The sequence below is a fragment of the Pseudopipra pipra genome, chromosome 24 (assembly GCF_036250125.1).
Source record: "Pseudopipra pipra isolate bDixPip1 chromosome 24, bDixPip1.hap1, whole genome shotgun sequence".
NCBI classification, from domain to species: Eukaryota; Metazoa; Chordata; class Aves; order Passeriformes; family Pipridae; genus Pseudopipra; species Pseudopipra pipra.
Genome location: NC_087572.1, coordinates 1,575,443 through 1,597,909, shown reverse-complemented (window position 1 = coordinate 1,597,909; position 22,467 = coordinate 1,575,443). Strand labels below are relative to the sequence as shown.

The 22,467-nt window shown below is 51.7% G+C and overlaps 1 protein-coding gene across 3 annotated transcripts in view; it reads right to left on the bottom strand.

The window, feature by feature from the left end:
* CSMD2 (CUB and Sushi multiple domains 2) overlaps nucleotides 1-22,467 on the bottom strand; it is a 284,784-nt gene that overhangs the window by 127,076 nt on the left and 135,241 nt on the right. For 2 of the 3 annotated variants that reach the window (XR_010425057.1, XM_064635158.1), the window contains exons 14-20: nucleotides 21,784-21,966; nucleotides 10,957-11,283; nucleotides 8,626-8,820; nucleotides 5,829-5,967; nucleotides 5,014-5,201; nucleotides 4,259-4,447; nucleotides 3,957-4,073 (exon numbers count right to left, since the gene is read on the bottom strand). Coding sequence is in view for 2 of the 3 variants with exons in the window: in XM_064635158.1 (XP_064491228.1) it covers nucleotides 3,957-4,073; nucleotides 4,259-4,447; nucleotides 5,014-5,201; nucleotides 5,829-5,967; nucleotides 8,626-8,820; nucleotides 10,957-11,283; nucleotides 21,784-21,966 (1,338 nt within the window). In the remaining variant the exon portion in view is untranslated. The remainder of the gene's footprint in view (nucleotides 1-3,956; nucleotides 4,074-4,258; nucleotides 4,448-5,013; nucleotides 5,202-5,828; nucleotides 5,968-8,625; nucleotides 8,821-10,956; nucleotides 11,284-21,783; nucleotides 21,967-22,467) is intronic. The other variant, XM_064635159.1, reaches the window with a different exon arrangement.

Genomic DNA, 22,467 nt, shown 5'->3' with positions numbered 1-22,467 from the left:
GCTGTGAGGACTTGAAAACAAGCATGTTCCAGAAGGAATTCATACCTGGAAAAATAGGACTTATGCCAAGTATCAAGGTCAGAGAGGCTCTTGCAGAAGATGAAGAGTGTCAGTGGTGGAACTGCAGGGACCTTCCCTGCCTTCCCGTGATGGGACTGAATCACAAAATCATGCAATGGTTGGGGTAGGAAGGGACTTTCAAGACTGTCTAATCCCACCCCCCTGCCATGGGCAGGGACATCTCCCACTAGTGCAGGTTGCTCCAAGAAAATCCTACACTTTTATTCACATTACACTGCCAAAAACAAACCCCACAACAGACCCAGCCACAGAAAGAGCAGCCAAACATGGGACGAGTATTTTGTCTCGTCTCCCAGATTCAATTTCAACAATTTGAAACATTTTTTGGGAGAAGGCTGTGACCTTGCTGCATTTTGTAAATGAGCTAGAAAGGAGTAATGGATTACTTAAAGTATCCTTCACACCTCCAGACACAGAATGGGAAGCACTTCAGGGTTTTGCAGGAGCCTCCAGCGAGGCGATTTTTTTTCATGCTGGAATTCAAACGCCATTAGAAACACTTATTGTGTGGAAAATAATTCCATCTTTGAAGGGGAAAAAAAATAAAAAAAAATAAATAAAAACCAACAAAAAATGGCAGCAACAGCTTGGAGGGAGCAAAGGCAGGCAGGACCTGAGATCAGAACCCCTGTCACATCCTCGTCACAGCGAGTTAACAAGGCAAAGCCACGGCGAGCAATAAAAAGCCTCTTTGCATTTATATGGCTTTTTTTCAGCCCAATATCTCAGCTCGGCTTCTGAGCGCCCAGGGCAGGGCTCCTGAGCCCCTGATTGTGTAGGATTGGGATTCACCCTCCTCAGAATCCATGTGGAGAGACACAGCCCTCACATCCCACACATCCCACACATCCCTAAACATCCCACACATCCCACACATCTTGTACATCCTACATATCCCACACATCCCACACATCTTGCACATCCTGCACATCCCTAAACATCCCACACATCTCTAAACATCCCTACAACACATCCCACACATCCCTACAACGCATCCTACACATCCTGCACATCCCACATATCCCACATATCTTGTACATCCCACACATCCCTAAACATCCCACACATCCCACACACCCCTAAACATCCCACACATCCCTAAACATCCCTAAACATCCCACACATCTTGCACATCCCACATATCTTGCACATCCCACACATCCTGCACATCCCACACATCTTGCACATCCCACACACCCCTGCACATCCCACACACCCCTGCACATCCCACACATCCTGCACATCCCACACATCCCTCCAGCAGCAGTTTGAACAGTTCTGCTGCCAGCAGGGAACACATTTACACAACTCCAGCACTCTCTGATTTTCCTTGCTGTGGTTTTCCTTTTCCCAAAGCCCCTTCTGTCCTGTCCCTGCTCACAGATCAGCTCCTGCCCCTCCACTGCCCCTTGGGAGGAACTTTTGGCCTCTCCCAGGTTCTCCCCTCCCAGGTCTTTGGGAACATCCCACACGTGGCCAGCACAGAAGTCCCTTAATTGCCCCAACTTGGCTGCTCCAACAGTTTTTTTTATGTCACTGCAGACACTGAGTTACTTTATGGCCTCACAAGCTCTACAATTTGAGTTTAAAAGCAGCTTAATTTTAAAGGTATTTAAATGCTTAAAGGGAGACTATTATTTTTAATCTGAGAGCTTCAAAGTGATTTCTTCTCCCTATAATTTGTTTTGCTGTTTCTTCTGCAGAGAATGGGAAGGAAAAAAAAAACACAACCAAAACACCAACCTTGTGTTTGCAGAGACATTCTGTGCCACAGTAAATTTCAGACCAGAGCAAAGGTTTAATCGGTCACAAATCCTTTAAAATGAGTTTATAATTAGCCCTTATGGCAACAGTTCCACAGCCCTTAACTGGATCTCCTCGTGTGCTTGGAGTTTTTAACCTTAAAAAACCTGCAGTCCTCCAGCTCTGGGGACTGAACTGCCCTTGTGCTGGGTTGATTTTTGGGGGGTGATATTATTTCTGTTCCTTAGGTTGGGTTGGGTAAAACTGAGGGCATGAATTTCCTCTCAGATGATAAACAGGGAGAATTAAAGACATTTTGCCCTCCCCACATCTCACTCACAGGTCAGATCTATTTTCAGTTGACTGGTAGGAGTAATAAACACTTGGAAACTATTGGAAGCTTCCTGCCTCTCTGGAATTTTGCAGGGGCACCAGTGGAACCAAAAATGTTCTGTCAGGCTCCATTTAATATTTACTTGGGTATAAAGAAGGAATTGTCAAAGTCAAGAGGAGCCCTTTTGCTTTGGGTCATTCAAATCCTTCTGCCTGGGACAGGGAAGGTGACCAAGGTGCAATGAGCTGCTGCACAGGGATAAAGCTGGGATGTTCCTGTGAGCCCTCCTGCCTCCCAGTCCCATGGGAAAGGCTTTGTGTTGGTCTCCAGCCTCTCTGACCTCCATTGCTTGGAAGGAAACGCTTCCATGTGACCAGCAAACCTTCAACAAGCACTCGGATAGAGGGAGGGATAAATGGAATATTCAGTTATAATTTGATGCTGTGGAAAGCAGTCCACAGGGCAGTCCAGGATGCTCAGAGCCAAGGCTGAGTGGTTTGGATGGTCCAGGAGTGCCCACAGTGCCCTGCTGGCAGGGCTGGGCTGTTCCCTCTGCCCTGAACCAGCCCCAGCAGCATCTCCCACAGCCCAGAGAACAAACACCCCTGGATTTACAGACAAATCCCTGCCAGCCAAAAAAAACCCGTGCTTTTTTCCAGCCTTGGCCTGAAGAATTCCCTCTGATGTTGACATGAAAGCAGCCAGGCCATCAGAGCTGCACTTTCTCATGTCACACAGAGCCAGTTTGGTGCTCTGGGCTGAGCTGGGCTCCGGGATAACACAGTGTCTCACCGGAGAGCTGGAGCCCAGGCAGAGTGGATTAATTGGAGAGTGGATTGCAGCCACTCCACAGAACACTTTTCCCAGCATGTGATGGTTCCCTTAATGCACTGTGCTGTTCATTGACAAGTTTATTTGCTGTAATACAAATGGAATTTGGCAAATTGGCTCATGAGCCCTCCCGCCGTGCCGGTATCGGGTACGACAGGAGAGTTATGGAAGAGTGAGAAAGTCATCTAAAGGCTTTGTATCCTCTGTGTGAGCCCAGGAGCTGCTGCTGGATCGTGAGGAATTACCCCCCTCCCCTCATCAAACCTGCTCTCTGATCATCAGTGATACTTTTCCTCGACTTTTTCTCTAATAGGCAAGAGCTTGGCCTGCACAGGGAGCCTGGCCTGAACATATTTGCACTGGAAATACTCCTGGGTGGTGGGAAAAGGGGAGAGGCAGAGCTGGGAACTGAGAGCCCAGGTCCTATCCCATGTCAGGGAATGATTTCCCACGTGCTCCCACTTCTCCAGCTGTAAAATGTTCCACAGACAGTGACCCAGCACTGCAAAGGGAAATCAGCCTGAAAGGGCCACCAAACATTCCTGCAGGGGTGGCAGTGGCAGCTCCTCCCTCCTCTGTGGGACATTCCTGCCATTACCAGGCACCCAAACGCTGCATTTCAGGATATTTGGATCTACAGATCTCTCTCTCTCTCTCTCTCTCTCTCTCCCGATTTTCAGGATACTGCCACAAAGGTCTGAAACAGGACACAACACCTGCCACAGATTGTGGTTGACAGAGAACCACCTTCCCCTCTTAATCCTCTCCATTTTGAAAGGGTGACTAGTTCTGACACCAAAATCCTCTGCATCTTATCCAGAGACAAGGTTTGGGTGGTGGCAGAACTGGCCAAGCCCATGGGCACCATCACTACTGAGAGAAACTGGTTTACACAGGGAGCAGCTTCTCTCCCACTCACCACCATCCTTCAGGCCTCCCAAACTGCTCCAAGCTGGAGGCTCCTCACCTTTTCCATGGGATGTTTCTATTGTCCACGTGCAGTTCAAGTTGTTGGGATAAAAATCGGGGAAGCCTGGGGACAGGATGGTACCACTGGAGCCACGGATGTAACCTCCACAGAGAGCTGCAGGCAGGGCAGAGAGAGAACAAAACCACTCAGACAACCCCCTAATGAGGGCCATCGGCTCTTCCAGGTGGCAAAACAAAGCCCAGTCCCCCAAAATCCAACAAAACCCACGATCAGATGTCACTGGGAGATTGCCAGATGTGCCAGGGCGGGGTTTGCCCCCCCTGCAGATGTGCCCTTACCCTCACAGCTGGGCAGGGGGCGGCTCCACTGGAAGTTTGGCTCACACTCCAGGGCCTCGCTGTCACTCAGGGTGTATCCTGAGTCACAGCTGAAGGTCACCAGGGCTCCCACGTAGAAATCGTTGCCGTGGCGCTGCCCGTTCACCGGGATCCCGGGATCCAGGCAGTGGTCGGACTGGAGCTTCACAGCTGTGCCAACAAAGCCTCAGTCACTGCTCAGCCCCTCCCAGAGCTCACCCCAAACCCTGCAGGTTACCCCCAAAGTGAGAGGGGGAATAGGGAGAGGAACTGGGGGGATTCTTGGGGCCGGGAGCTGGACTTGACGATCCCTGTGGGATCTACGGCAGGATGTTCTGGGATTCTGGGAACTCATCCCTGCCTCCTAAAATAAAAATTGAAAAACTCTCTATAAACAGCCAAGCTGGTCGATGGTTGTGGGCTCCCCATCCCTGGGAGTGGCCAAGGCCAGGTTGGAAGGGGCTCTGAGCAACCTGGTCCAGTGGAAGGTGCCCCTTGCCCACAAAGAGGGGTTAGAACAAGGTGAGCTTTGAGGTCCCTTCCCACCCAGGATTCCAGAAAAGGCAGAAACTGCTCCTCCACTGGCACAAAGCAGTGCAGCTTCTCCCTCCCCAGCCCCTGAGCAGTGAGAACTGCCTGGCACAGGGAAAAGGAGATCCCAGGGGCCCCTGACTGAGGCCACTGTGCTGCTGGAGAACATGGAATGCCACGGAACGACCCCGAGAACCCGCACTCACTTTCGTATCGGATCTGAAAGCCAATGTCAGAGTGGCTTTTGTCAGTGGTGAACAGGAGGTAGAGGTAGTTGCTGGTGCTGATGAGGAACTGGGGCACCTGGGTCCCGTCGTAGACCCCGATCAGGGGGGAGGAGTAGGAGCGGCCGTCCCGCACTTCCAGCGTGTCGTAGTTCACTTCTGTCTTGAACCTGGAAGGGCCACGGAGGAACTGAGCACCCCACGTGGCTCAGTTTGCTGAACTGCAGCCCTGAGGGAGCTGGAACAACCAGGAGGCAGCACAGGCCACGGGGGGAGAGGTGGGGGCCTTCCTCCTGCCTGAGCATCTCCCTGGAGCCCGTCAGTCCCGTGTTTCTTGCTGACCCCTCACCTCCCTCATCTGCTGACACCGAGCAGTCCTTGCAGCAACAATCCCCTCCCAGACACAGGAGTCAGGAGAGCACGGCCCCTCCTCCAGCTGTGCAATCCAGGGGAAGCCAAGAGACTCAGCATTCCCAAGCCTGGAGCAGATCCTCCCTGCTGCTGCTCCCCCAGGAACGCGGGGGAGGCTCAGCCTCCAAAAACGTGTCCTACCCGTGCCTAAAATAACACTGCAGAGGAGCAGGAGTGAGTCAAAACAGGGGGAAAATCACTATTTCCCATCTTTTCTACTTGAATGTCAGGTGAATTTTAATGCCTTGTCGGTTGATAAATAAAAAAGGGGAGGAGAGGACCTCAGTGCCAGACACGCACGGAGCAGCTCGTTCCTCGCCTTGGCTGCACCTCAACCCCCTGGGAACCACCCAGAACACCCCCAGAGAGGGAGTTTGGAGCAGCACCTGTCAAAGGTGATCTTGATGGGGTAGCCAGGCTGGGCCTCGATGACCCAGGCACAGCTCAGTGAGTCCTTGTAGAAGCCAGGCCAGCCAGGGGACAGGATGGTGCCACTGGGCGACGTCAGGTGGCCACCACAGGGTGCTGGGGACAAGGAAATGGCACAATTCACACAGTCAGCCACCACAGAGGCTGGAAAAAACCTCTTAATATCATCAAGTCTAACACTGCCAAGTCCCCCACGAAACCATGTCCCTCAGTGCCACGTCTGCACGTGTTTAAATTCGGGTGAAGAGCAGCACAGAAGCTGCAGCACCATCAGATGCTCCCTCCCTGCCAAGGCAGGGCCATCCTGCCATGCAAAGCTTTCATGCACTGCTGTCTCCCACCTGTTAAAAATAATCAGAAACACCAACAGGAACTGGTAAGAAATTGCCTTTTCAGCTTAGAATGAAGACACAGTAATCTGCTCCTGTCCCTGGGGGAGCCAGCAGCCTGACCTTGAGCAGGGGCTCCGAGGGGACAGGGTGTAATAATAATTGTTAGACATAAAAGCAGAGGAATCTGCAAGGTCAGTTTGCATTTCAGCAGCTGCAGGTGCCAGAAATCCTTTCCTGCCTGTGGTAATTGAGTCGTGGCTTTTCTACCACGAGGGACATCACCAGACCACGGCATTTATTCCACACCGTGGTCCCTCGTGCCACCAGCAGAAGCTGAAGGTAGATTATTATTATATTTTCTGGGGGAAAAAAAAAAAGAAAAGACACTGGAGCTGATGGATCAGAGGTGGAAAAATCCCACAGCCCTCAAAAAACTGCCAGGTCTTGTCCTTGGGGCCTGTGGGACCAGCTCTGAGGAGCAGCTGCTGAAGCACCGACCCAGGGCCAGCCCAAGGGCCACCCAATGTCACCCTGGGAGTGACCTAAAATATGGCAGTCTGGGCCTAAAAACCCCCCCTGCTGATGGGAAGGAGGCAGATGAAAGTCATTTGATCTCAACTGGATCCAAAGCAATTATTTTTGAACGAGAGGCTCCTTTCTGCCCCAAAGCCACATCATCTCCTGTCAGGGCTTCTCCCCATCTTTCAACTCCTTTTTTTTTAGGTCTCTTTCTTTCCCATTAAATTTTTTTCAAGTGCTAAACAGTACTTTAGATCTCTGTGCTTCCTCCTTGTTTAAAAAGGGTAATTAAAATGTCCACTTATCCAGTGCAGACTGAAGGGCGAGTCAAAGAACTCACCACTGTGATCAAGAGGAAAAGGCACAAGCTGATGGCACAAGGTTATCAAAGCTTCCAGAGAGAAAAGTTGATTAAAAGTGTATTATTTAATGTATGTTTCCTGCCTATACTTAAAAATACATAAACTTAAAGGCTCGTGCTTTGAAAGTAACGGGAAGCCTGAATTAAATCTACCTTTTGTCAGCTGAAGAAAAATTATATAAGAACACGAAAATTCCGGTTTTCTTATTATATAAAACTCGTTGAACACAATTGACACCTTCTTCTTTCCACCTCAAACACAATGGGCAAGATTGTGCAATTTCTGCTGCTCATCCACTCGAGCAACACATGACAATTACTGAAATTATTGCTCAATATTCCAGGACTATTTCTCAAGAGCACAGCACTTGTTACTCAAATTGCTGAAAACACCAGTGCAGGGCATCACTTCCCCGAGAACAGAGGGCAGAGGAAGACTTTCCACTCCTAATGAGCTCTTTCTTCCCTTCTCTTTTTCCAGAGTAGAAGCTTTAAAGGACTAAAAAAAAAGCTTTGAAATCTGTATATGGGCCTTTAATTCAGCCCATCTCCCCCACATCTGGGTTGGCTGTGGTGGCCAAGAGATGTAAATGCAAAATTTCGAGCTCTCAACCACCAAAGTCCATTGACAGGACTTCCTTCATTATATAAACATCCTACATTTTACATCTCAAAAAATCAGGACAGAAAAACACCTCCACGGATCTTCCACTGCCTGTTGTTTAATTCCCTCCTGACAAGAGCAGCAGGGGAGCTTTCAGCCATCCCTAAATCAGAAACCTTTTATTCCTGTTATTAGAAAAAAACACCTGTTGTAACAAGAAGTGAGCAATAAAAGTAAACCCCCGGCATTCACTTCCCCAAAAAAAAACAAACCTGGAAAACAAAGCAGGGGTTTGTTATTCTTGGACTGGCACTTCCTGCTGAGGAAACTCTGCTGGGCAGAGACAACACCCTCCAGGGCCAGGGAAAATCCTGGGCCTCCAGGCTGGGTCTGAAGCTGTGCCAGGGGAGGTTTAGGTTGGAGATCAGGAAGAATTTCTTTGCAGAGAGGGTGCTCAGCCATTGGAATGGGCTGCCCAGGGAAGGGGGGGATTCTCCATCCCTGGAGGTTTTTAAGATGGGACTGGATGTGGCATCAGTGCCATGGGCTGGGAACCACGGCGGGGTTGGATCAAGGGTTGGACTTGATGATCTCGGAGGTCCCTTCCAACCCAGCTGATTCTGTAATTCTGTGATTTGGGTGGGATGCTGAGGAGAAACTCTTCCCTGGGAGGGTGGGGAGGCCCTGGCACAGGTTGCCCAGAGAAGCTGTGGCTGTCCCTGGATCCCTGGGAGCGTCCAAGACCAGCTTGGAGCAACCTGGGCTAGTGGAAGGTGTCCCTGCCCAGGGCAGGGGGTGGCACTGGAAGGTGTCCCTGCCCAGGGCAGGGGGTGGCACTGGAAGGTGTCCCTGCCCAGGGCAGGGGGTGGCACTGGAGGCTCTCTGAGCTCCCTCCCAGCCCAAACCACCCCGCGAACCCTCCGAGCAGCGGGACTGACCTTCACACCTGAGCACGGGGTGGTTCCACACCACGCTGCCCTCCTGCAGGACGCAGGTGACGGTCTCGGAGCCGTGGGTGCGGATGAAACCCTCGTCACACAGGAAGGACACGGAGCTGCCCAGCTGGAGGCTGTCCCCAAAACGCTTCCCGTTGACCGGCACGCCGGGGTCGGGACACTCGTTGTGCCGGAACGCTGAGGAAGGGGGAAAAGGGAGGCAAGGGAAGGGTCAGTGTCTGGTTTCCCTCCACCCCTGCCCCAAACCAAGCTGGTTGAACACCAAACTTTGGTTTTTTCAGTTCCCAAGCGTTTTCTTTGCAGCCTGAGGGGAGGGATGAGGTTAAAACCAGTTGAGCCCTCCCCAAATCTTCGTTTGCGAAGTCTGGCCATGATGATGATGATGATGATGATGATGATGATGATGATGATGATGATGATGATGATGATGATGATGATGATGACCCAAGAGGGGCTGAGATCCAGCAGTGACAGGGCCAGAGAAGAGCCTGCAGGACCAAGTCACCTCCTCAGACATCTCCACACATGAAAACACACACACACATATATATATATTTATAAGTACTCAAAATAGAGATAGAGCTCAGTTCAGAACTTCAAGCAGTCAGAACAAATTAATTCCTCTGCGCTTGAGAGGCCATTTACACCAGTAAAAAATTGTTTTAAAAATGTCTTTATACACCAGGGGTGGGTGATGGATGGGAGATGCACAGGGAGGGCACCACCAGTTCCTGGGTGAGGTGTCACCCTCCTGACAGGATCTGGGGCTCAATCCTGGCTCTGATACCCCCTCACACAAACCCCTTCACCTGAGGAGCCTCCAGCCTGCTGAAGTTTGGCAAATGTTTTCTTAAGCCCTCTGATTTTTCCCTTTTTTTTTTTTTTTTTTTTTTAAATAAAGGCTTTGCAATCATGGCTAGAAAGGCTATTAATTTAGCTGTGCCACGAAAGGCCATTATAACAAAGCCATTTATCAGTTCTGCTGAGTAGGTTTAATAATGCTCTTTAGAAAATTACAGGACAATATGAGGGTAAAATTGCCGTGGCATTCACTGGAGATTTGAAGACTGGACTTAACGTGGAGCCAAATCCATCTGTGGAAATTTCAGGGCTTTATGTTATATAAGGCAGTGCTCCATGTTTGCCTTCATCTTCAAAGCCTTGCATCTCTTTTAGCTCTCAGCAGAGGAGGGGGGGGTTGGCTGATGAACACAACCAGCCCAGAGCTGCCCACAGAGCATCCCCTCAACCCCAGGGGCAGAGCAGGGAGCCCAGAGAATCCCAGAATCACAGCCTGCTTTGGCTTGGAGGGGTTATCTCCTTCCACTCCCCAAGGCAGTGACACCTTCCACTAGCACAGGTTGCTCCAACCTGGCCTTGGACACTCCCAGGGATGGAGCAGCCACAGCTTCTCTGGGCAACCTGTGCCAGGGCCTCCCCACCCTCCCAGGGAAGGATTCCTTCCCAATATCCCATCTAAACCTGCCCTCCTTCAGCTTAAGGCCCTTCCCCTTGTCCTGTCACTCCCCACCCTTGCCCAAAGTCCCTCTCCAGCCTTCTTGTAAAGCCATGGACACATCTCCTGATGGGAGAACACAAATCCTGGCTGCTCTAGGGACACATAACCCAGGGCCACATTGGGTTTTTTTTCCTGGACAAGAACTTGTGCCACCAGCTCTAAACTTGCCACCAATCCCCAATCACCCAACTGCAAATCTGAGGTAATCCCCACTATTCCAGATTTCCTCTGGAATCCCAACAGTTTTAGTGAGCTCAGTCTCTCGCCCACCAGTTCCCAGCAGGAATTCAGAGCGTGAAATGCAAACCAGGAGGGTTTGCAGGGGACATGTCAGCATTTAGGTCCTAAACAAGAGAGTTGTCAGCATATCCTGTGCAGGGCCAGGAGATGGACTTGATGATCCTCAGGGGTCCCTTCCATCTCAGCATATTCTATGATTCTCTGATATCATCCTTGATTGTCCATCAAGACTCCTGTGCTAGGCAGATTCATTTTTCTGCTGCTTTAGCTTGAGAGAGATTAAAACTTGTTTATCTCTTACTTACACTGTAAGATTTCCATATTTTCACAGCCATTATTATCTTTCTCTGCATTTAGGGTGTTCCTGAGGCCTCAGAGAGAAGAAGAAACAACCTTTTTTGACTTGGTGTGTGGTTGGGATTCCTTCACACCACACAGAGGGCACTGCTGGCAGGGTGTGCAACTCAAATGCAAATTAATTGTGTAGCTCACAAGCAGCTATTAAATGTTATGAGGAAGAATAGCTTAATATTAATAAAGGGGGGCAAACTCACTGGTGAAGGTGATGTTGAAGCCTCTCTTCTCCATGGAGTGGTCGGTCTGGAACTCCAGCCTGGCCACGTGGCCGCTGCTGGTCAGGGAGGAGGGGATCTGGTTCCCTGAGAAGGTGCCCAGCACCGGGGACTCGGCGGTGCCGCCGTCCTTCACGGCCAGGAAATCGAACTGGGGCTCCACATCAAAGTCATTGAAGGCCAGGTGGATCCTGCTCTCGGGCTTGGCGATGATGAGCCACACGCAGTGCAGGCTGCTGCCGTACTCCTCGGGGTAGTTGGGGGACAGCACGATCCCCGCCGGGCTGGTGAAGTTGAAAAAGCAGGAAACTGCAAGAAAAAAAAAACCCCAAACCATCAACCAGGCAGCAGAGGGACCTGGATGGGTTGGAGAGTTGGGCTGATTCCAAGGGGATGAGGTTCAACCAGGCCAAGGGCCGGGTCCTGCACTTTGGCCACAACAACCCCCGGCAGCTCCAGGCTGGGCCAGAGGGGCTGGAGAGCAGCCAGGCAGGAAGGGAGCTGGGATTTGGGATTGAGGGGAGGCTGAACATGAGCCAGAGTGTGCCCAGGTGGCCAAGAAGGCCAATGGATCCTGGTCTGGCTCAGGAACAGGGTGGCCAACAGGGCCAGGGAAGTGATTCTGCCCCTGGACTCAGCGCTGGTGAGGCCACCCCTGGAGTGCTGTGTCCAGTTCTGGGCCCTCAGCTCAGGAAGGACATGGAGGGGCTGGAGCAGGTCCAGAGAAGAGCAACAATGCCACCAGGTCCAGGGCAGGTCTGTCATCCACAGGAGCTCTCCTGTCCCAGACAGGGAGGCACTTCCCGCTGGGAAAACACCTTCCAGAGGGATGAGATGTTAATACTCTGAATTAGCCCTGCAGGACATGGTGTACAGGAGGGTCTTGGGGAATCAAAATAAAAACAAAATAAAATCAAAGCTGGAATCAAAATAAAATCAAAGCTGGAATCGAAATAAAACCAAAATAAATTCAAAGTTGGAGTCTGCAGCAAGGTCTTCTGTTGTGGCACAAGAACCTGGAGGAAGGAACCGACTCAACCCTTACTCCATGCACAGCTCCAGCCTCTCCTCTGCTGCTGCCCATGGCCAAGCTTTTTGATTTAAACTGCTGGGCCAACTGCAGATAATTCTGAGGGCAGCGCAGACTTCTCAGGATTTGCTTAAAAAAATAAACCCTGCCCTTTCAGGTGACCTTCCCATTGCTAAATGAGTTTTTCCCCCGTGCTCCTCACCAGGTGTGACCCCACTGCATTCACACACCTCCTTCCACCCAGACCGTGCCCACCCCGCATTAAATATTTCTGGGGTCCAGCAATAAACTGCTGAGTCCTTTGAGAAGGAGCCATGAGCCAATTTATGTCCTTGGGCAGCTCTTTGGGCCTGTGTGAGCACTGAGAAATGAAGGCTCTGGAGGAGCAGCCCAAGAACATTCCCCAATTTCCCCCCCAGCACCAGGGGATTGGGACAATTCCCCCAGGGGGAGGGGGAAACTCCTCTTCCCATCACAAATAAATCACTGACTTTTGCTGGGACAGCATATTCCCAAAAAGAGGCCTCCAGCCAGGCTGCAATTCCCAGGAAAACAATCAAACCTCCTTTAAGTGGAGCTGAGGGGAAGAGTGTGTAGGAAAAAACCCTTCAGCCCTCCAGGGTTTTCAATATATACTGTATTGCAGCTGACAAGGCCCATTAACCTGGAAAAGCAAGGCTGCCTCTCAAGTGGTACCTGCCCAGAGTTTGGGATATTTTATGTATGGATGCTCTGCTCATCCTTTTTTCCCCCCCATCACCCTTGGTAAAACCCATTACTGGGAACATACATCTCCCTAATTCCTGGCAAAGGGACACTGAGCAGAGGATGAGCCTGGGTTGAGTTTGGCATTTATACAATTATTTGGATCACTGCTCAGCCCTCCCTCTGTTATTTTCCCTCTGCCTTCCCTTCAACACTGGATGGGTTGGGATCCAAGAAATGGACGTTACCGTGACGTTATCAAGGCCACACCATCCATTCCCTGCTCTCAGCAACAAAGGGAACAGATTAGAGAGAAAACAAACTGCAAAATATCCTCAGGATTTGGGCTCTTCACAAGCTGCTGCAATATCAGGGGATGCTGTCAAATAATTCTGTCAGCATAAGCAGGGTATAATCTGCCTAAGAAATATTGCATTCACACCCAGGGAAACATCTGAGTGGCAGAAACCCCTCCCAGGAACGAGGTGTCTCCTATAAATTTTTAAACCCCAAGTGGTAAATTAGCATTCAGCCAGAGGACCTCCAGCATCCCACCAGCCAGGCAGAGAGAGGTGCAGCACAGCTCAGCTCACAAAATAACAACAGCAAAGAACTTGCTGACAAAGGGAAGGCAGAGGCAGGGTGAGGGAAGAATATAAAATTAACCTTTGCTAGATAAAACAAAGTGACAGATTAAAAAGGAGTTGATAAAAAAAAAAAAAACAACTCCAAAAGTCTCCACTGCAGAGAAGCAAATGAGGATTTGGAGTTGCCATAAGATCAGTGAGCAGAAAGGCAAATTGGGGCTGCAGGACAAAGGCCAAGAACCAGGTCCAAGCTCTCCTTGGTGGGAAAAGGAGCTTGGCTTCACCTTCCCAAGGGGAGCATCCAGCCCAGGAAGCCACAGCTGGTCCAGAGGGATCCTCAGTGAGAGCCTGGTGCCTGTGACAGGACAAATTTCCTTCATCTTTTTAAGCTGAGGGGCTTTTTCTTGCCCATGAGGAGACGTTTCAGCTCCGGGGCTGCACTGGGCAGGGCTGGGATCCACAGCAGCCTCTGTGCAGTGCTGGCCACCAGGATCCAGGCAGGAGCTGTTTAACAACATGTCACAGGCAGGGAGAAGAGCTGTCAGAGGGAGGATTTGAGCCAGGGAAGGTGGGAGACAGCCCAGCACTGCCTGGTTCGTGCTGTTTGTGCTGCTGAGACAGCGAGGAACAAAAAGCCCCCGAGGAGCCAGCAGTGATTCCCAACATGACAGGGGTCAGCCCTGCTGCCTGCAGCCTGTCCATCAGGATCCCTGAGCTGGGAACAGCCCTGAGACCTCAGAGCCTGGAATTAATATTTATTACCCTTGTTCTTAAATGTTAGAAAAGGACATTTCATTATGAGCACGGCACAGGGTCCCGTTCATAAAGCCCGCACTGATCTTTGTCAATAATTGTTATTACTGACCAAGCACTGCAAAGGCAATAAGAAAAATCCCTTCATTAAATGCAGCAGAATAAATCCCAGCAGAAACCAGCAGGGACAGAGCAGAGAGCACAGGCAGGAAGGGCCCAGCACGAGGGATTTGTCCAAGTCATCACAACCATCATCCGGGTTCTGCCTTGATTTAGAGCAGGAAAACAGGGAAGGAACAGCTCAGGAAGTTGAGAGGGACAGGTGGATGTGGCACAGGGACACTGTCCATGTCCCTGGGGGTGATGCCTGAGGCTGGGCTGACACAGGGGAACCCAAGAGTTCTCCACCAGCACCTCCATCAGGAGCAATTCCTGCAGTTGTCTCACCCAAATCTTCTCCCTCCCAAGTTGTTTCTCTTTTATTCTGCCTTCCAAAGATCCAGCTCCTCCACAAACCACCTCTCTCCTCCCATGAGGCCACACCTGGTGTCCCCAGACACTCCAGCCCTGCTCATCCTGCACGTGAGGATCCAGGGCTGACCCCAGGGAGAGGTCACACCATGGGAACAGGAGCTGGAAAACCCAGCAGGAAACCACTGTAGGAACAATTGCAGTCTCCATGGAAACAATAAAAACTCCTGACTTCTCTCTCAGTTTTTTTAGATATTGTTCCCACAGACTGTGACCACTTGGGAGAGAGCTTGGAGACAGGAGTGGGTTTTCTCCTTGCCTTCCCTTTTGAAGAAGATCCCTGCTCTAGGCACAGCTTGGTGATGGAGTGGAAAAACGGGAGCTCAGCAGGAGCCTGGTTAATCAGCAGCATTCCTCACTTGGGAAGCACACATCCCAAAGAGCTGACAGTGCTGGAAGCCCAGGGCACTGCTCCAGCTGGGAAGCAAAGTGCTTTATATTTTGCATTTTCCTCTTTCTGTGTCTGCAGAAACACATCTGCACCACGGTGCATCTCCCTCCTCCAAACCCTCCAGCGAGTGGGAGGTGAGGGAAGGAGTTTGGAGCAAATATTAACCAGGAGTTCTTGGATTTCAGAGCAACAAACTCCTCATTTCACTCTGGTGGAATGGCTGAACTGGGCTGGCACAGCAGGAAGTCGAGAAGGATGAAAAGCAGGCAGGTTTTGGGCACCAAAACTCGAGGAAAATATCACTGATTTAAACCAGGCTGTGCAGGAGCCTCTGAGCAGGTTCCAAACCCACTCAAACAGCACCTGGGAGCAACTCAAAGTTTCTTAAACTTATTGGGAGCTGCTGATCCACACCAGGACAGGGCTGGGCTGTGTCTGCCAGGGATCCTGCAGCCATCTGTGCCCAGGAGGTGCTCCAAGGTCCTGCAGGAAGATCCTCTCCTGTGTGCCTGTAGATTGGGAACAGAACTCTCCCCCTCCCTGCAACCCCTTGGGAATGGGGGCAGTGGCCACAGGAAGATGGAGCTTTAATTGCTGGGTTTTGGCAAAAGCTCCAAATGACCCCAGTGGTTTCTGTGCCTTTGCTGTGCTGCTCTGGCAGCTCATCCCTCCTGTGCTGCAGGGTTTGGAGCCCTGTGCCAAGTGCTGCAGGCTGGAGCAGGGAACAGCCTGGCATGGGACTGTCCCCACACAGTCCTGACATCCCAAAGGGATGAGGGGTGAGTGCTGTGACCCTAAAAAGGGTTACACCCCCCAAAGTGTGAAACACAGCAGAGCCTGGGCAGGTTCAGCCCCACCTGAAGCTCCACCCCTGGGGAGCAGGGAAAGAGCCTGGAAAGACAAACTCCCACCCAACAGCTCCATCCCATGGGAGCTGGGAGTGTCCCACTGCAGCCTCCTCAAACCCCAACCCCACGTGGAGAGGGTTGGATTGAACAAGGGGGCTCCTCTGCAGCCCAGATCGGGGATGGCAACACAACACAGCCCACATCCCACCTCCTGGACACAGGGGAGGGGACAGGGACAAGCTCCTCTCCTGACAAAGCCAGTTCAGATCAGAAGAGGAGCAGCCCATCAGAGCCACCCTGCAGAGCAATTGCTGCCAGGAACAGGGACAGATGCCCTGGCACAGGACAGCTCATCTGGAGCAGCACAAATCCCCCCCAGGGGAGCAGTTCCACCGGTTCAATCAGGGAAATAACAGCGTGGAGACAACCCAAGGACCTGCATCCTGCTGCTGAGGGCTGAGAGGGCAGCTGGCAGCACCCAGGGGAGGGTGGGCACAGAGGGGGCACCCCCCAGCCCAGCTCTCCCTGCTGAGGACCCCCAAACCCCCAAAGTTCATCACAGCTCCCAGAGCAGCTTGTGGCTCTACAACTGCCAGGGAGAACTCTCTGGCAAAGGAACATTGAGGAGAAAGCAGGCTCTGGTTTGAGCCAGGGGAGTGCCAGCTCTCCTCAGACACAGACACAGGGGGCACTTCCCAACTCACCCCACGAGAGGGATGTGCAGCTTGTTTGGAGGATGTGCAGCTTATTTGGACAAGCCCCAAGGAGGAGCAGCAGGGACTGGTTCCACGGCCCTCTCACAGTCCCACAGAGGGAAAGGGACTTGTCTGGGCTCACAAAACACAGAGTTTTAGTTGTTTTATCTCCCCGGGGTTTGTTTCCCTGGGGAACACGACGGGTCCAGAAACCTTGGAGTTCACAGGTCTGAGGTGCACCAGCTGAACAGGCACCAGAAAATCAGGTGTTTTCTGGAATGACCCCCCCAGAGCAACAGCTAAACCAGGGCCAAGAGTTTGCCTGGCTCAGTGAGGTTACACCAAAAAAAAAGCCTGAGGAGCTCATGGGGGAACAATTACAACCTGATTCCTCATCATTAAGAAGGAGCTGAAGTGATTCCTGCCCAGCACAGCACTTGAGCACGTCTGTCTGCTTAAGCAAACATTTAAATCTCAGCCCTTTATAAACCAGGGCTGCAGAACAAGGGCTCTGAGAGAGAGTGCCCTGCTTAAAATCAGGAAGGGAACGGTCTTACATGGCTGCAAGCGTGAAACAAGGTTGTTAACAAAAGCTACAAATCCCCCAAGGAAACAGAGATCAGGGTAATCCTGCCTTCATTTAATTTGCTTCCCTCACTGCAGGGACACCCTGGATCTCTGGCTCAGGGGAACAGGCTGGATGAGGAGCATTTCCCCAGCCCTTTGCTGCTCTGAACCCCTCGGGTCCAGGGCAGGGGGAAGGTGCTGGTGGGTCCTCGTGGATTTGCAGCTGATGAACAACTGCAGAAACCACCCAAGCCAGGAACTGGGCTCAGCAGGTGACAAACCTGTGTCCTGGGAATGGTTCCAGCTGGGATGTGACTGGGATGTGACCTGTGCCCTGCCCTGTGCCCAGAGGTGACACGTTTGGGCAGGGTAAGGTCAGTCCCCATCCCCTGCCCCAGTTTGGGTGGCAAAGATAATCCCAGGGTGTCCCTGCCATTACACCAGGAAAATGGGAGCAGGGTGCTCCAGGAGAGCATCAGTCACAACTAAAAAAAAAAACAAAAAACAAAAACCACATGACAAAACAGCCTGGAATAACAAGGACCAGAATTCCTGCACTTCTTCCAAAAACCCACTAAAAGCAGCAGCATCAACAGGCAGGTAAATGAGTCCAGTGGCAGAAAGGGGAGAAAGAAAACATTTACAGCAGGAGGGAGAAACATTTGGGGAGTTAATATAAACTGTTCCATCAGCTCTGCACGAGGAGGGAGTAAAAGGAATAATATGAAAGGGAGAAGGGAAAGGGAGAAGGAGGAAAGGGGATAAAGGAGAAGAAGAAAGAGAGAGGGAGAAAGGCAGAAAATAAAGACCAATTGCCAATTCAATTTAGAGCTAAATGACAACCTTGTCAAGTGATATGAATGACACAGTTCTGTTCAGCACATTCCTGGGGAAAACATCCACTGCACTTTGCATTTCCAGGTCCCAACCCTGATGGTTTGGCCCAGCCAGGGCTCCCAGAAGGCAGAGCTCAGCTCCACACTGAAGGCTGCAGTCCTCACAAAGGGGAGCTCAGGTTATTCAGCAGGTCTAACAGGCCAGTATGGGATTAATAACAAAAAAAAAAAGGAGTAGTTATGACTAAGGAGAAGAGAGATTTTACACTGCTGTTAAGGCAAATCAGATATTAAAAGACTGGAAAGCAACATGAGCAGATCTGTGAGGAGAAATGGGCTGTGGCTGAGGATTTCAAGTGAACAAGAGGGGAAGAAAGCACAACATCTGCTGCAGGGCCAGGGGAAGAAAGCACACAATTTAACATAATTCCAATTGGAAATGCTTTGGGAAATGCCTTCTGTTCTGTTCAGGGGAATGTTAGGCACGAGCACTGCTCTAAGCAGTAAATACACAGAGTTCACAGGAACACAACCAAAGGAAAACCACTGGAAACTAATGAAAATCCTAAAGCAAGAGCAGAGCAAGAGCAAGAGCAGAGCCTGGAAGAGTCCAGAAGTGCCCTGGAACAGCCCAGCCCAAATTCAGGCCCCTCCAGTCAAACACACACAGGCACAAACACGAGTTTATCCCCATCCCCAGCAACACCAAACTCGGGGCAGGAACTTCCACCCCTCTTGTTTGGGCTCACAAAACACAGAGTTTTAGTTGTTTTCTCTCCCCAGGGTTTGTTTCCCTGGGGAACACGACGGGTCCAGAAACCTTGGAGTTCACAGGCCTGAGGTGCACCAGCTGAACAGGCACCAGAAAATCAGGTGTTTTCTGGAATGACCCCCCCAGAGCAACAGCTAAACCAGGGCCAAGAGTTTGCCTGGCTCAGTGAGGTGCTCCCAGTGCCATTCAGTGGCACAGTTTATGCCACAACCCTCAGTCATGTACAATGCCAGCACTGCTTGGCACGAGTCAACCCCCTGGGAAAGGGGCAGGACTGAAAGCTCAGGAGCTGCAGGACACAGATCCCCAGGGACAGGCAGCAGGAGGAGCAGAAAGGAAGGGAAACTGCTGGGGAAGAAGAGCAAAGAACCTTTTAAGCCTCACTGAACTGCTGCAGAAACCCTGTGAGAGCATCTCCCTTTCCTTGGCAAGGAAACACAAATTTTGGAACAAATCCTGGTCATAAATGTTTTGCAGCAGGGCCTTCCCCTGCCCTGCTTCCCATAAAATCAGATAATGAGCCCACCCCTACTGTACATAGGATGTTTAACCAGCAATTGCCACCCAGCATCTGGAATTATGGCCCCCCTAAAACACCCCTGCCCCCAGCCACGTCTGCCCAGCCTTCCACCAGCACTCCCCACAGGGGCTGAGCCACTCTAGAGCTGCACTTATGGGGCTGCTGCCCCATTTATGAGCTTGATGATCTCCTCAGCCACAGGTCAGTGCAGATTTCAGCTGGAATGTCACATCCCACAAACCTCCCCTGAGTCAGCACAGTTTTCCTTCAGTGCCATCCCCCCCCCCAGCACATTGTGGTGTCAAGAGAGAAAAGGGAACAAGCTCTGTAGGAAAACAACAGCTGGGGGGTGCTGGGGGTGAGACCCACCCTGGCCTGAGACACTCCCCCCCCCTCCTCTGGTGCTGGAAATCTCATTTTTAGAGCCAAAAACAGCCACTGCAAAGCTGATCCGAGCACTGGGAGATGCTGCAGGAGAGGGGGGAAGAGAGGTTTGGAGTGTCCAGGTTTGGAATGTCCAGATTTGGAATGTCCAGGTTTGGAGTGTCCAGGTTTGGAGTGTCCAGGTTTGGAGTGTCCAGGTTTGGAGTGTCCAGGTTTGGAGTGTCCAGGTTTGGAATGTCCAGGTTTGGAGTGTCCAGGTTTGGAGTGTCCAGGTTTGGAATGTCCAGATTTGGAGTGTCCAGCCATCAGCCACATCCCACCCAGGAGCAAAGAGCCAGGCACTGCCCAGAGTCCCCCCCAGGCTCAGCACAGACACCCCCCACCCAGCACTGCACCTTCTGGGGGTCCCTGATTTACAAATATCCAGAGCTGGAGAGCCACAGAGAACAGACCACACTGGAATTATCTGAACTGAAACATTCATGCTTTGCATGGGGGTTGATTTGATGCCCCTGATCAGTATCTCCTGACAAAAATAATCCTATTTTACTGGAGAGTCTCCCTTCTGTACTAACATAACCCAATTGTTTCATCTTGAGCACAAACTACAGGTTTATTCCCACTACAAACTATCAGCACGAGCCTCAACCAAACCATGAGCTGTTCAAAGTCACCTGAAAGTCCAGGAAATGAAAAGGAAAAACCAGTGACTCCTGATCTGAGCACAGGAACAGTCTGACCCTTCCCACTTCACAGTTAACTAAGAAAAACTCTGATTTCCTCCCCAGCATCTTCAGCCTGATTTGCTTACAGAGCAAACCAAACAGCACCTGGAAAAGGCAGAACTCACACAGGAATTGCTTCCTTTGCCCAAGCAGACGTTTAAATTAGTGTTTGAAAAGAAAGGTACTTCCTTGGAGCCAGCTTTCCCCTTTTTTCCACGACCTCCCATTCTCCCCCAGCTCCCCAAGCCCTCAGTTGAGCTCTGCAGGAGCCAGGTTTGCTCCCCCAGCTCTGTCATCTCTGCTCCTGCCACGCTCCAAAGGAGCATTTTCCCTGGGCTCTATCCCAGCACATCTATTTACCTGCACAGTAAACAGATTTATTTACCTTTCACACTGCTAAAAAGCAACATTTCTGCTTTCTCTCTCTCTCCCTTTTCCCCAGCTGCATTTTCCTCTCCTGTTTTTTTTTGCTCAGCTCACTCTCCCTCCCCTGCACCACAGAAAACCTGCTCAAAGGCACAGATTGGAACATATTCCCCTAATTAGAGATGAGACAAAAGGAAGGCTTTGCTTGTGACCAACTGGGGAAAACAAAGACACTTCAGTGAGTTTTGGCAGTGTCCAAACCCCACACTGTGTGTGTGTGTGAAGGTTCTGTCAGGGCAATAAAGCAGATTGCCCAACACATCTTCAAAGGACAGTGGGACCATTAAAACCCACCAGGGACTGTGCAGCAACTCCCATTTACATCCCAAAATGTTACCCCCTGAGTCACTGTGGAGAGCAAAACATCCCAGCTCTGCTGAGAGCTCAGGCAACAAATCCCAGCCCCAGGGCCAGCAGTGGGAGCCTGGGTGCAGTCAGACAAGGAAGGAAAACTCAGTGGCAAAACCAGAGTTGGGGTTTAAATTATGGTTTTGGTTGTGTCTGTGTGTCCTGCCTCGGGCACCAAAGCCCAGATTTCTCTCTGGAAGGGACCCAAGGCAGAGCAGGGGGAACACATGGCTCTAGGACAGCCCAAATCTCCAGCTGGAGAAGGGAAGGGACCTGAGACAGGGCAGGGAGAGCACACAGTCCCAGCACAGCCCACATCTCCAGCTGGAGAAGGGAAGGGACCTGGAAGGGACCCGAGGCAGAGCAGGGAGAGCACCTGGTTCCAGGACAGCCCAAATCTCCAGCTGGAGAAGGGAAGGGACCTGGAAGGGACCTGGAAGGGACCCGAGGCAGGGCAGGGAGAGCACACGGTCCCAGCACAGCCTGGATCTCCCCCCAGCCACTGCTCCGTGCTCCTCATCCCTCCTCTGCCCAGGAAAGAGCCCAACCAGGCTCTCCCCAAGGCTTCAGCTGGGTGAAGGTGCCCCTTGGTGCCAGCTGTGCCCCCGGCAGAGAGCCCAGAGCACCCCCCTGTCCCCAGCACCAGCTCACACCCGGGCGATGCTCCGGAGCCGCCTCCTCCCTGACTTACACACACACACAGGTTTCTGAGCAGACCACTGGCTGCTCTTTTGGCAGGTAATGGTTCTCTGGCCCTTCAGCTCGAAGGCAGGCTGGCACTCGAAGGTCAGGCTGTCCCCGTGGCGGAAGGTGGAGCCCTCTCTGCGTCCGTAGGCCGGGATGCCGGGATCGCCACAGCTGCCCTGGTCGATCTCTGCAAGACAGAACACGGGGTTGGGGGGGGGAAGGAGCTGGGGCAGAGCCTGCTGGGCACCCCCTGGGAGCTGCTCCTCACTGCTCCACAAGGACACAGCATCCCTGAGGAGATGGAGCCCTGGCACCACCTCCCAGCTGCTCCCTCAGCCTCGGAGCGACGGCTCTGGGGAGAACGAGGGGAGGTTTAGGTTGAGTGTTGGGAAGAAACACTTCCCTGGGAGGGTGGGGAGGCCCTGGCACAGGTTGCCCAGAGAAGCTGTGGCTGCCCCATCCCTGGAAGTGCCCAAGGCCAGCTTGGAGCAAGCTGGGCTAGTGGAAGGTATCCCTGCCCGTGGCAGGGGGTGGGATGGGATGGGATGGGCTTTAAGGTCCTTTCCAACCCAAACCAGGCTGTGATTCCATGATCACAGAATCATAGAATCATAGAATCAGCTGGGTTGGAAGGGACCTCCGAGATCATCAAGTCCAACCCTTGATCCAACCCCGCTGTGGTTCCCAG